This window comes from Poecile atricapillus, chromosome 2 (genome assembly GCF_030490865.1).
Source record: "Poecile atricapillus isolate bPoeAtr1 chromosome 2, bPoeAtr1.hap1, whole genome shotgun sequence".
Lineage (NCBI taxonomy): Eukaryota > Metazoa > Chordata > Aves > Passeriformes > Paridae > Poecile > Poecile atricapillus.
Window position 1 is genome coordinate 4,784,148 of NC_081250.1, and position 13,059 is coordinate 4,797,206.

General features: G+C 42.1%; 1 protein-coding gene across 1 annotated transcript in view; it reads left to right on the forward strand.

The window, feature by feature from the left end:
• OXSR1 (oxidative stress responsive kinase 1) overlaps positions 1 to 13,059 on the forward strand; it is an 87,714-nt gene that overhangs the window by 37,009 nt on the left and 37,646 nt on the right. The window contains exon 4 of the mRNA XM_058831594.1: positions 2,432 to 2,573. Within this exon, the coding sequence (XP_058687577.1) occupies positions 2,432 to 2,573 (142 nt within the window). The remainder of the gene's footprint in view (positions 1 to 2,431; positions 2,574 to 13,059) is intronic.

Sequence of the window (13,059 nt, forward strand, 5' to 3'; positions counted from 1 at the left end):
TGTTTGTGAACAAAGTCTGCTAACGGAGTCGTGGGTGGAAAGAGGACAAAACGAGTATGTGAAGAACTACATATTTTCACTGGACTTCTAAAACAAGTGACAGTTTGTTCTCCAGATTAAGGCACATTTCAGAGGAAAAACCTGGACAGTGGATGTGGAGGGGCTTTTTTGGTGGTTTGTTTTTTTGTTTTTTTTTGTTTTGATTGTCCAAATTCTTGTCCAGAGAAAGAATCCTCGAAGTTAGTCAGCACGTACTCTATAAATGTGAAAATATGGTAGGCTGAAGGCCAGGTGAGTCCTCATAACACACAAGAGAAGATCCTTTTCTCAGAACATAAAGGTGAGATTTCAGTGAATCTCTAACATCTGAAATCTTAGCTTTCTTCAGTAAAGATACTCTTGCTCTGATGCAGGGAGTCCAATGTATGTCAAAACAACCTGGCTTATGTCTGGGTGAAAACTGGTTGAGACCCATGTCAAAATCCACTAAACATGAGTGTGTTTCTCTGCTTGGGTAAGGTAAAGGAGGGCTGAACACTGAGTATTCTTGCTTGAAATGTTGGGGTGATGTTATGTAACTTCATTAATGGGTTTTTGTTTTTTTTTTTTTCATTCTCCTCTGGGGTTTTTTTCTATATTTGTTAGTCTTCTGTGTTAAGATTGTGTCCTCTACAAATATCTTGAACTAAGCAAATATTTTTTTGGTAAGAGGAAGCTGAAGGTGCCATTCAGGGCAACCAGTTTATCCCTCAGTTTATTTCTTCTGGGTTTACTGGATGTCTTGGTGTCCTGGTGAAGGTGGTGCCAGTGGGCCAGAGGAGATGGAAAGTGAGAAACTGGCTCTGCTGGCTACATCAGACTTGTAGATGAGCTCAGCATATACTGCTTCTCCCAATCTAAGACACTGTGCACCCATGTAATTTTTTCCTGTACAGTTTGAATTGTGGAAAATGATCCTTTCCACATGGTGCTTGTATTCAGACCTTGCAGCCTCTGCTTTTGTAGGAGAGTCCAAAAGGAAAATACTCTCCTAAGTGAAAGCTGATCTGCACAATTGTTTTGGCATAGAAGTTCAAATGGGATAGTTAATAAAATAAAGAGGAAGGGTTTTTTTGTGTACCTGAACCTGAAGGGTGTGAATAAAATCGAACTAAAAACATCCCCATTGTATTTTTCACTTGCTTCAGGAATTTACAAGGTGAAACTTCTAATTCTCCCATGAACCAAATTCGTAAGAGTTTATGTTCTTCAGATCCAAAAATAATTTTCTCTTATTTTATTGATCGTGAGTTAGGAAGAATGAACTTCTCTAAACTTTTCTAAAACTGAACTCAGCTTTTCTAAGCTAGCTGAGCTAGTTCTGGGATGTTCTTTCCCTGTACATTTCCTGTTCAAAGACAAGCAAAGCTGCAATTTGTGTTCTCCAGTTGTGCCTGCTTTTCTCATTCTTTAAGAACTTCCCAGTATGTCTGGCATTGCGTTGTGCCCGTAGCTGTAAAAACCCTAGCAGTCCCTATCCAGTCATTAAACCATAGAAACACAAGTTTGAAGAGACTAAATGGCACAGGCTTTGGAAAAGAGACTTGACCATCCCATGCTATAAAAATAAAAAGCAATAAAAAGTTCTGAGAAGTATCTTCAGTGCAGATGCAAATACAAAGAGGACAAACTGAGTATCTATGAAAAGCAGGGCCTTGCACAAGAGGCCTGGTGCGAGTCACTGGTTCCGTTTATTCCTGGGTGCAGTTTGAAGAAGTGGTTTGCTCTCTAAAGCCTGGTTTGTCATGGAAGATGATGTAATTCACACCATGCTTGGGAGAGAGACTAAACATGCTTCTAGGGAAGGATTTAAGCTATTCCAGTTTTGTACACAGTGAAGAAGGGACTTATTGTCAGAATTCAGCCTCATTTGTTCTCTATGTAATGATTTCCACTTTTTTCCCTGTTAGGGTTGTACCAGCTCTTAACAGATGAGATTTTTCCTGCTATTCCTCTGCACAGACTTAGTAGGAGCTGAAAAAGAATGCCTAATTTTATCAAACTTGTTGCCTTCAGCTTGTGAGTCCTGGCAGCCCCCTGCTTTTTCCATTTCCCCCTTCAGCATCTCCAGTACTCAGCACTAAGCCAGCTGTAGCATCAGTACTACTTAAAAACCTTTCAAGAGTCCTGTGTGTGTCCATTTTATATGTTGGCTTGTTCAAATAACTTCTCAGTTGCTTGTGTTCACAGGGGTTTTACAGCCCAAATTGAGGCTCTGCCCCCAGGGATGGATTGTTGCCTCTGCTTTCCTGCAGCAAAAGCTTCAACTTCTGAGTCTGATCGTGACCATCACCAGTGAATTTCTTGTACTTGTATATTAAACTATGATAAATTACACTTAACTGTGAATCAGTTCTTCTATTTTAAACTAAGATGTTTAACTTTTCTCTAGGCTCTGTTTTGGATATTATCAAGCACATCGTGGCCAAAGGAGAACACAAGACTGGTGTCCTGGATGAAGCCTGTATAGCCACAATCCTTAAGGAGGTGCTGGAGGGACTGGACTACCTGCATAAAAATGGGCAAATCCACAGGTATTTTGTGTTTTTCTCACTTTGTGATAAAATGTTATTGAATCAGAGCAGCTGAGCGCAGAGTCTCATCCCATAACTTGCTGAGGGCATAAAGAAAGGAAAGTAAAGGTGGGAGCTTAACTAAAATGCAGAATTCAAATGTCTGTGTTCTAGATACTATGTCTGTATTCAATGACGGGTAAATTTTTGGGTGTTGAAAGTTCTAATGTAGGGAATCTTTCTAAATGTCAGCATTTAGCTGCAGAGTGTAGTTGATGGAAAGCTGGAAAACTTCCACTGGTTTTGTTTCTTGCAGAGCTACAAATTACCAAGAGCACTGAGAAGGCAGAGTTGAGCAATTTAATAAAAAGTCCTTCTAGCTCTGATATTTTTTTTTTGAGGTTAACTGCAAGATCAACATAATTAAATTTGAATTTGAGTAATTTCATTAAAAAAAAAAAAAAGAAATAAAAATGAGGAAAAACTTCTTCTGTATTTGAAGTCCAGCTGACTAACAGCCTGTGATTTGACAGATCACTGAAATTCATGGGTTTCTGTGCTACTGTCTTATTTGGGTTGTGTTTTTAAATCACATTTTCCTCTCTTCTGGTGTCAAGGTGTGGTGTAGTTCAGTAGGAGAAGATGCTGAGTTGGTCTGTTCTGTGTTAAAAAGACTGGGATTTTCAATCCTAAATATGTGCTGAAAATAGAATATACTGCTTGTGGGTAATATACACAGTCCCAGCCACAGACTGCTACTGGAACAGCCTCTTCTTTCTTGGGAATTTTGTGAGCTTGGTTCTCTTCTGGTACAATGCCATTATAAGCATTGCTGCTGCTGTGCTGGAGTAAGTTTTTGTCCTCTTATAGCTGCACATGAAGAGGTAATTTTTTTTCCAAAACGTTATTTTAATTAGAAAATACAAGAAGTATTCATAGTTTCAATCAGACTGACTGGCTTTTGTAGGTTATTTTGGATTAAAAGGAAAGAAACAGTTGGAAATAATTCAGGTGAAATTCTTCTCCCTAAGAGAAATCTCAAATTTCAGTTTCCAGTCTCAACTAAAATTCTGATTTAACAAGAATCATTGTCTTCATTGGAGACAGCTTTGATTTCATAGCTGGTTGCTTGTTGCTTAACTTTGTGTTTTGAGATGACACTTGAGGCAGCTGTGGGGATTTAGAGTAAAGTCAAAAACCAACTTACTTGCCAGTTACATGGTAACTTTTCACTTTGCCATAAGTAATTGACAGAACTGTGTTCATCTGTGACCTGCAGATGGTTTGTTTGGCTGATTTAGTTATCTTCTGGTCTAGTGAAATTGAAATATATGTTAAAGCAGCAGAAACTTGTTAAATCTCAGTTTCTCAGAAGATACTGCATAATGTTTTATGTACTGAAGAGAGGTGGTTCTCCATTTGGCTGGCTGGAGTGGAAAAGCAAAACTAGTAAATGTGGTAAAGATTAGAGAGAATATATTTATGTGTGTGGTGTGAGGTTTTTCTTTTTTTTTTTTTTTACTGCACTCAGCAAAAATACCATGTTCACAAAATTCAAACTGCTGGTCTGAAGAAAATGATTCATATTGAATCATTTGAAAGTGAACTGGATCAAACCTGCTTTGACCATTCTCATCCTGCTCATCGAAGCGTTTTACCCATACTTCAGCAAAGAAATCAGAGCTGTGTCATTGCTGCAGCTTAAGGTTGTGGTTGTGTATCAGCCCCTTTACATGTGTTTCATCCCTATATTTTGGGACTGCTCCAAAAATTGTGTAATATTTTATCATAGACAAGGGTTTGGATTATCTCATTGTGCTGGGCACAGCGGTCTGGAAAATTTGGAGAAGTGGGATAGAGACGGAAAGTTGTGTGGTTTCCTACCTGTGATGCAAAGCTGTTTTGGCTGTTGGCAGAAGGCAAACTGACATGCCTTTGAGGGGTGAAACATGTTTCCTTAGTGGAGTTCATCATGCTGTGTTCCATTTTATCCAGATGTGTGTGTGCTGCTGAGGAAAACACAGTTTAAAGTTGTAGTGCAGCTGGGACCTTTCCTCATCCGTAGGAATATCTGTATGGTTTTCTCATTTTGCTTAATGCCGGGGTCATAATATTGGTCGTGCCTGATGGGAAAGGCAGGTGGAAATCTTGCAGCCGTGCCTGAGATGCTCTGAGAGGAAGTGTTTAAAATAACTGAACTTTGGTCCCCTGGGTCAGCTTAAAGTATCTGGCTCTAAAGGAAAGCACATCAAGCTGATGGCTGAACTGCAGATACTGTGTCTGTAGCGTGGGGCAGCTGTACTTGGGGTGAACTTCGGGCCAGAGCAAGATCAGCTGTGAAGGGTCAAAATTGAAGGGCTTTAGTTAAGACCTGGAACAGCTAGCCCAAAGCAAGCAGCCATCCAGCAGAAAAAATGTTCAGCTGGTTGTGCTAAATATCCAAACTCTGCTCATGTTATGCCTTGGAGAAAACAACTTGATAAAATTAGAGACACAGAATGAGTGAATGACTGTAATTAGCACATCTGAAGTTGGACAGCCAGGCCGGTGGCACAGCCCGAAGGATGAATATTGGGTCCCAAATGTAATTTTGTGGGCACTGTAGACCAGAAGTGGGGCTGTAAATCACCAGTGAGATCAGAGAACATATTTCTGTCAGTGAAGCTGCTCAATACTTCTAAATTATGCATCATCTCAAATGGGTAAATGAAGTTAACACGTGAAAAACTGGCTTGATGAAATTTTGCTGCTGCTGAATCTTTCTCTGCCTACGCCTGCCTTGAACTTAATGCCACTTCCAATTAAGGTTTGGGGAGCTGGCTTGGTGTGGAAGTGCAAATCCCTGCTTTGGACAGGAGAGGAGTTTGACAGTATTCTCTAGAGGAGATTAGAAAGCCAAATATCTAATGAAAACTTAAATTATAATTTTTTTCTTGTTTACTTTCCTAATTAACAGCCAGAGTGAGTCTGAAACTTGAATAGACACCATTGTTCAGGAATAAATGCTGAAGTCTCCCACATCGCCCAAAGTGATGTGGTTTTTTTTTTTTGCTTTCATCTTGCAAGGGCTGATGGGAAGTGTCTGAGGCCTTATGACAAAGACAAAGGAGAAGACAAAATCAATTTTATTGTCATGAACACTCTATACCACAGTAACAATTGACTACAAATGGTCCCCATATTCCTCCAAAATCACGAGTGCCTGCCTTATCTGGCAGTTGGCAGCTCCCTACCTTCGCTGCCCTGTGCCTGTTCCTGTCCCTGGCTGCCTCTCCTGTGCCAGCTGCTACTGTCCCTGTTGTGGTTTCCTGCGTAGCACGGTGATCCCAGGGAGGATTTGAAATCCCAGTGATCCGGCTCATGTTAAGTGAGTTAAGGACCTGGGCACCAGCCAGAGCGCTGAGGACAGAGGGCCAGACTCGGAAACCCTCGGATGAAGCTTCCTGCAGGAATCTGCTCGGGCACTTTTCTTTATGGAAGTCAAACAAGACTGACGTGCTGTGAGGGGTCGCTGCCAGGCTAATCTGGGCTGGGTGACACTCAGGGTATGTTGTACCTCTTCCCCATTTGGACTCTGATTCCTCTGTGTTTTTGGGGATTAGCAGGAGTTTGATGAATGACTTAGAAATAAAACTAAAGCAAAACCAACCCAAGAGGTTTTATTGCTTAAAAAGATTTATTGGAGGGAACTTCAAGGCTTTCTTTTTCAGGTGGTGCTGCGTATGGCAGGCTGACAAATGAATCATGCTGATTAACTGTTACAAGGTCTCTCTGTCTTTCTCCCTATTTTTATCTCTGAGCTTATCTTCTGTTCACGATTAGCTGTTGTGTAACTGAATATTTTAGTTAGTCCAGGTGAAATAATACACTGCTCAAATATAACCAGATTCTCCTATTGCAGCACAATAAATGTGATACTGTCCTGGTTTTTTGTAAAAACAAAAAAAGCCTGGGAAGTGGTTTAGAGTTGCATGCACTTGAACTATTGGCATGGCAGCAATCCAACTATTAGTTTGTTTGCTGCTCTACTTCTTACAGGGTGAGAGAAGCAACAACATGTTTTATATGCTGAGTTAGATCAGCCTGTGCTGCCATACACAATGTTGGGGGCTTTTTGATGTCTTTACAAAATCAGAATGTGGGCAGCAGGGTGCTGGGACAGCTGTTTAAATGTGGCTTTGAAGAGACCTTGGAAACAATATTCTTGTTGTGCTTTTATGCCAGATAGGTTCAGTTTTTTGCTTTGTTTTTATTTTTTGGTTTATTTTTTGAACCTTAGGATGGTTTTGACAGGGAAGTAAAGATTAATTCTTTGCCTTTTTACCCATACTAAGAGTAAATAACTTCTGAAAAATGAGTATCTATTTTTCTGTCTCTCTCCACATACACATCACCAATTCTTGCATGTGGCATTTTGCAGGAGCTCACCTCCAGTAGCAAGTTTTTGATTTAAGATCAAGGAGCTGATGGATATATTTTGGCAGAACTTGACTGTCCTACAGAATTCAAGCTTAATTTTCAGGTAGCTGATTATTGCATTGATAGCCATGCTGGCAGGTATTGTGGTTAAACTGGATTCCAGTGTGCCCCTGAAATACTGTACTTTCATGTTTCTGTAGGAACACTGTGGGAGAACTTCAAGCCCTCCGCTCTACAGTGCTGTGATCTTGCTTTGGGGAATGTGTTTTGGAAGTGAACTTTGGTATGGGAGGATTGAGGAATGGATGATAGGATGTGGAGCCTTTCCACCTCTAATTGGCAGTTTGATTTTAAGTCAGGACACCAGTAATTTGAAAGCTGGCTATTGTTTAGCTGTGGGAAATGCAGTTTTTTATTCAGAGGTGTACTTTGGTCTCTTCTCTCTTACAGTATGGGATGGGTAGAAATAACTTTTAGAGCTGGTAGTTAATAGACATTCTAGAGCTTTAATTTGTAAACAATTCAGAAGCCAGAAGAACAGAAATGTTATTCTTGTGTGTCTCAGTAGGAAGGAGGACAAGAGGCTGCTCTAGATTGTACTGGATGATTTGTTCCCCAAATGGACACCTTGTTGTGCAGTGTCAAGGGCCCAAGGACCACTGAGTCCCCACTCTGTACAGTCAGACTGGGGTGTATTGTGGTGGTTAGCCAAACCAGCATGTTTTCCTGGTGGCTGTTTCTTCCACTGCATCATCCAGAAATTCATTGTTTAAAAAAAAAAAAGAAAATTCCCTGTGGTTGCAGGGAGATAATACAAACCAGATGTAAATCCCAAATCTGCTGACAGCCAGAAACAATAACTCCTGTGGAAACAGTTTTCCTCAAAGTGGATAAAGACAGTGTTTGCTCTGAAGTCTAAAAACCTGAGATTTCAGCCTCTGATGGTAAATATCCTTGCTGCTGAAATCCCAGGGGTGCTGGGGCCCCTGCAGTGGCTGCAGGTAATGCCACAGCTCTTGGGAACTCCCTGCAGTGCAAGGGTGCAGGTGGGCTCCAGGGTGATGCCTGAAGGTGTGGCTGCTGCAACCACGTGTTTGTCCCCCTCTCATTTCCCTTGCACCCAGGAGCTATCTCTGACCTTTGTCACTGGGTGCCCTGCAGTTACTTACTCAAAGTAACTTTGGTTTTCCTTTGGACTAAACCAAACCATTTGGTAGAACTACACTGGCCTTTTATAAAAGGGTTTTTTAAAAAGGTTTTTCTCTCTGCTTTGCTACATGGACATGAGAGGCAGGAAAAATATGATGAAGAGTGGAAAATAGAGGTTGGGTGATCTCCTAAAAGTTCAACAGCAGTGACAGGTTTTGGTCAGTGATCCGCCATGGAGTTGTGCACTCAAATAATGGTGGTCTCTTGCAATTCTCAAATTGTCAGGAGTATTTGAATTTGATTTGTTTCCAGGGGGAATAATCATTCACTGTCTGCAGCATTAGATGTATCAAGTGACAATGTAACAGTTTCTTAGCTCGTACTCTGAAGACACTGAGCACCTTTCACACGTGTACAGCACTGTTTGTGACATCTTTCTCATGTCACTGCCTTATCTGGTGTAGATTGCTGAGACTAGGTCATCCAATATAGGCTCCTGCAGCACCTCTCCAGCAGCAAAGTAATTGTTTAAGTTGTCTTCTTCATCTGTCCTACTGTGATGATACATGACGTGGATATAACTCACTTCAGGAAGATGGGTTTGAATATTGTTCCCTGTTTTGGTGCACCAGAATTTCTGGCCTTCATAGATCCTAAAAGCTGCTTATGTAGAGGTGCTTTAAGTATTTATTCAGACCACTGCAGTCTTTTCATTCATGTCTTGTGCTAAAGCAGGAGAAAAATTTGTGTGGTAACATATTAAACACACTTGAAATTTCTGTAAGGCAACAGAAATTATTTTTTTATATTTACTACTTTGAATTATATCTTGCCTTGCAGAGTTCTAATAAAACTTTGGTACTAAAAAGTAACATGAATACTTTCAAAAACAAAAGTGAGACAAAATCCACACACATTTAGGCCAACAAAGAACACAGAGAAATCTATCTCTTCGTGGTAGCCTGGAAAGCATCACCAAGTGAGACTGGGAGTGCAGAGAGGACTTATTTCCATTGTACAGATTTTATAACTGCTTTCTCTATTTTATGGGAATAACTGGATGAAATAGAGATCTTTCTTCCTATGCTGGCCATGCTTAAAACTGTCATTTTAAAGATTTTGGAGAAGGAAATCTTTCTGATAGGTTTCTTGTGAGCCCTGGCTGTTCTGACTTTCTCCTCCTGTGTCACATTACAGACATGGCTGAGCAGGAGCTGTGGGTGGCTTTGTAGATAGGGACAGCTCTTGGCTGCTTGGGGAATACCTTGGACCTTGTGTGTACAGAGATAGACTTACTGCTTCTCCACAACAGGGTGCATACTGCCTTTGGCAAATGGAGACCTTTTTGAGCCCCCCTATGTCAATTTTTTGTGGCCTAATTTGATCCAAATTGGTTCTGTATTTGCCAGAATAACCTTTAATCTTTCCATTTATGGCAGGGAGATGTGTGAATCACTGACATCCCTGTAGCTTCTGCTACCTGATGCAGCTTGTATTCAAACTGGGATGGTGTACATGTGGTTATTTTTTGGAAATTTCTATTTCTGAGTGCACTAGTAACATATTCTGACATGCAGGAGATCCTGCAGCATGGTGGTGTCACTGGTATTGCCACGTGAAGCAAACCCACCTTCTTTCACATGAAAGAATTTGACATGAAATACCGAAATAAGAACATGTTAGAAGACCACATTATAACTTGACTATTTCCCTCTGTTACCAATGACTAAGTCAGGGTGTCGCAAAAATATCTGGGCCTCCAGGGGTAGGAAGAGACCTTGTGACTCCACAGCTCACTCTGTGTGTTGCTTTTCATGCAGCAGCTGTTAAAGGGTCTTTGTGCCTTGTCCCCACTGCAGTCCTTGGGAAGTAGGATCAGGAAATGGATGGGCTGAATAGATGAATTTGTGGAAGAAATCCTGTTACATTTTTAGCTGCTGCTCAATGTGTGGAAGCTTGATTTTAAAGCTTTTCTGGGCAGAGCCCTTTCCTTGTACAAGAAAAAAAAATGGAAGTTCTGACAGAATAGGGGAAGCTTGAAAAGTGGTGTATGAAGTCAGAGATGGAGGTTCTCTCTGTCAGTAACTGCTGAAGGTTGTCAGAAGCGTGGACTGTTTGGCAAATCCTCCTTGCCATGAGCTGATGTTACAGCAGTGATGTACTTTGGGGTGAATGTGTGAAGCAAAGGGCTGTGAGTATTGGTATGGTTAGATCATCTCCACGTTGAGAGGCAGGCCTAGGTGCAGTGCTTGTAGCACTGTTTTCTGGCTGAAGGAGCTGATGTGTCTGAAAGCTGGTTTTTAAGGGTTTGGATTCAGCTGGAGCAACTTGCCCCACATTGATGTGCAAGTTGGGGTTATTGAGCGCTGCTTGCTGGAGGTTTGGCCATGGATGGGAGGTGGAATCCAAGGCAGGCAGGATCTGTCCTTGAACCGTACCACACTTTAATCCTCTGTTAGGCTCAAGCCATGTGGGAAGAGAAGGAATTAATGAGAGCACCAAACCATCAGAGACAAAGCTGGCACAGGAATGAGAAGTGTGAGCTGGACGTAATTTGCCGAGATAAAGGAAAATTGCAGGCGCTGCGATAACGGTGGCTGTGTGACAGACAGGGACACAGTGAGGGATGTGACACACTGCTGCCTGTCTCACTTCATAATAGAGGCTTGCACCGAGTTAGCCCAAGGTCTGCAACTCTTTCTGTACTGCCTCAGCATCTTCCCAGCCCCTGGAGCTATTCAGACAACCAAGATGACAGTGAATTTCAGGCAGATCTCCTGCAGCTTTCTTTAGTGAGTCGTTCCTTGTCTGAGCTGCCAGAGCGGCTTGACCTAAAAGAAATCAAATTTGAGTCATGATTTCTTGGTCCCCCAACTCTCTACTTAAAGCAGCAGTCCAGTTCTGCAGCAGTGGAGGGCAGAAAATCAAGAGGGGTTGAACCTAGTAAGTGCATTGTGGAGCCTCTGAAATATATTTTATGTTTTTACAATGAAGTGCAATTTCTCATGCAGTTCTTACTGGGATTTCTGTTTGCCTATGCCAGGCAACAGGATGGAGTTATCTCTCTCCCCCAAGAGGTCTTCACTCAGAGTGATCTGCCTGGATCTTATAGGTGGGGCAGGGAGGAAACAAGTACTTGCTGTACTCTTAAAGCTCTCTGTGATGGAAGCTGACAGTCCTTTCCAGTGGGCTTTGTCTTCACGTGGCTTTTTGCAAAGCCACGGTCTCTGTCAGTCACTTCTGCTTTTCAAAGCCTTGCTTCAGACTGCTTAAAAAAAAAACAAACAAAAAACTTTTAAAGTTCCTGGTGACATTGGATTATTCATCTAACTTTCTCCAGCCATTAAAACAATAATTCAAAAGCCTTTAATAATTCCCACCTGTGTACTCCCCATGAAGGTGTAGCTTCAAAAATGCTTCCACCGTTTTGAGTCTTGGAGTTAATTATGAGTTGCCTTGTGCTGCTGGCTCAGCTCCTGTGCCAAGGCCGTGGTCTTTTACCACAGCTCAGCAGCTGCCAGAGAAGAGGGAAGCAGCAGTTGCTGTGCTTCCCTGATCCTGGGCAATAAAGCATGTCACTGGGCTGGTCCCCTGCTGGAATTTATGGCAGCCTGGCTGCTGCTGCTGGGCCCGGCTGCCAGTGGCCACGAGGACCTGCTGAGAGGGCTGTGGATGAGCAGGGATGAAGCAAGCTGTGGACTTGGCCCTCTCTTCCCTTCTCTTATTCTGGGCTCAGCAGGGAGTATGGAAGCTGCTCTGCCAGCTCTCTGCCATTGGAAAACCTTCAAGCTCTGGGAGATGTTTCCGAGTCCAGCTCTGCAGTTCAGTACAGCACTGCAACCAGCAGTAATCACACCTCACCCAAGAGTTTGGGACTTCAGGTTCAACGCTGTGGCATGAAAATGTTGGTGCACACAGCTTTTCTGAGCAGGAACAGGGACATGCTAATGCATAGCACTTCCAATGCAATTGCCTTGAATCCCTTCTCCTATGGTGTACTGAACGTGCTGACATTTGATGGGGTAAAAATACTGATCTGCTTGCACGCTCCAAGCCTGGTTTACATTTTGCAGCTCTAAAAGGTAAAGCTCTTGCCTGTCACCAGCTTTTTATATCTTGGCTTATAAGGAAAAGGGAAGAGGTGACACAGGTAACAGCATATTACTGAAAGGAGAGGAATGTTTGATGGTAGAGGGACAATAGCATCATTTGGTGTAAAATGTCACAGATTGCCTCATACTTAACACTATGTAGACATACTGTCCTGGAAGTATTTTACAAATTGCTCAGATCAATGTCAACTGCAGCAATTGGTTGCATTCAGCATAAATATTTTGAGTTATTCATTACCATTAAAAGAAAATAGTAATTGTTGCATCTTGCACCTTCTCTCTTTTTTTAAATGAAACTTGGCAGGACCAACTACTCCTTCCTCATGCCAAATTATGCACTATAGAGTTCAGTCCATGAAAATTTATTGTTGCAGTTGATGTAAATTGCATCTAATGGGCAAATGACTCACGGCTGTGTTTAAAGCCAGCTTTGTATTCTGAAGGCACATGCCAGCAGGTTGGGAGCTGAGGCAGAGTAAACAGGGCTTATCTGTTTCCCCTCCCCTGTGACAGTTTTCTTCTCACTGCTGGGCTGCAGAGCTCCTGGGGTGACACTCTTAGCTCAGATCCCTTCTATTGTGGCCCCACTGTGGGGTGAGGCCAAGGATTGAGGGCTACAGATGAGGGTGGATCTGATCATTTAGCAGGATTTTAAGGACTCTTTATATTGGGAACAAGCCACCAGGATACAGTCCATGTAGTTTCACTGTGCCCCACTGAAAAATTTATTGTGGGGAATGTGGGAACACAGCACTTAAAATTGGAGAGCATCATGTCATGGCCTTTCTGTGCTCCCAAATCCCCTGTAGCTGGAGCTCAGCTGTAAT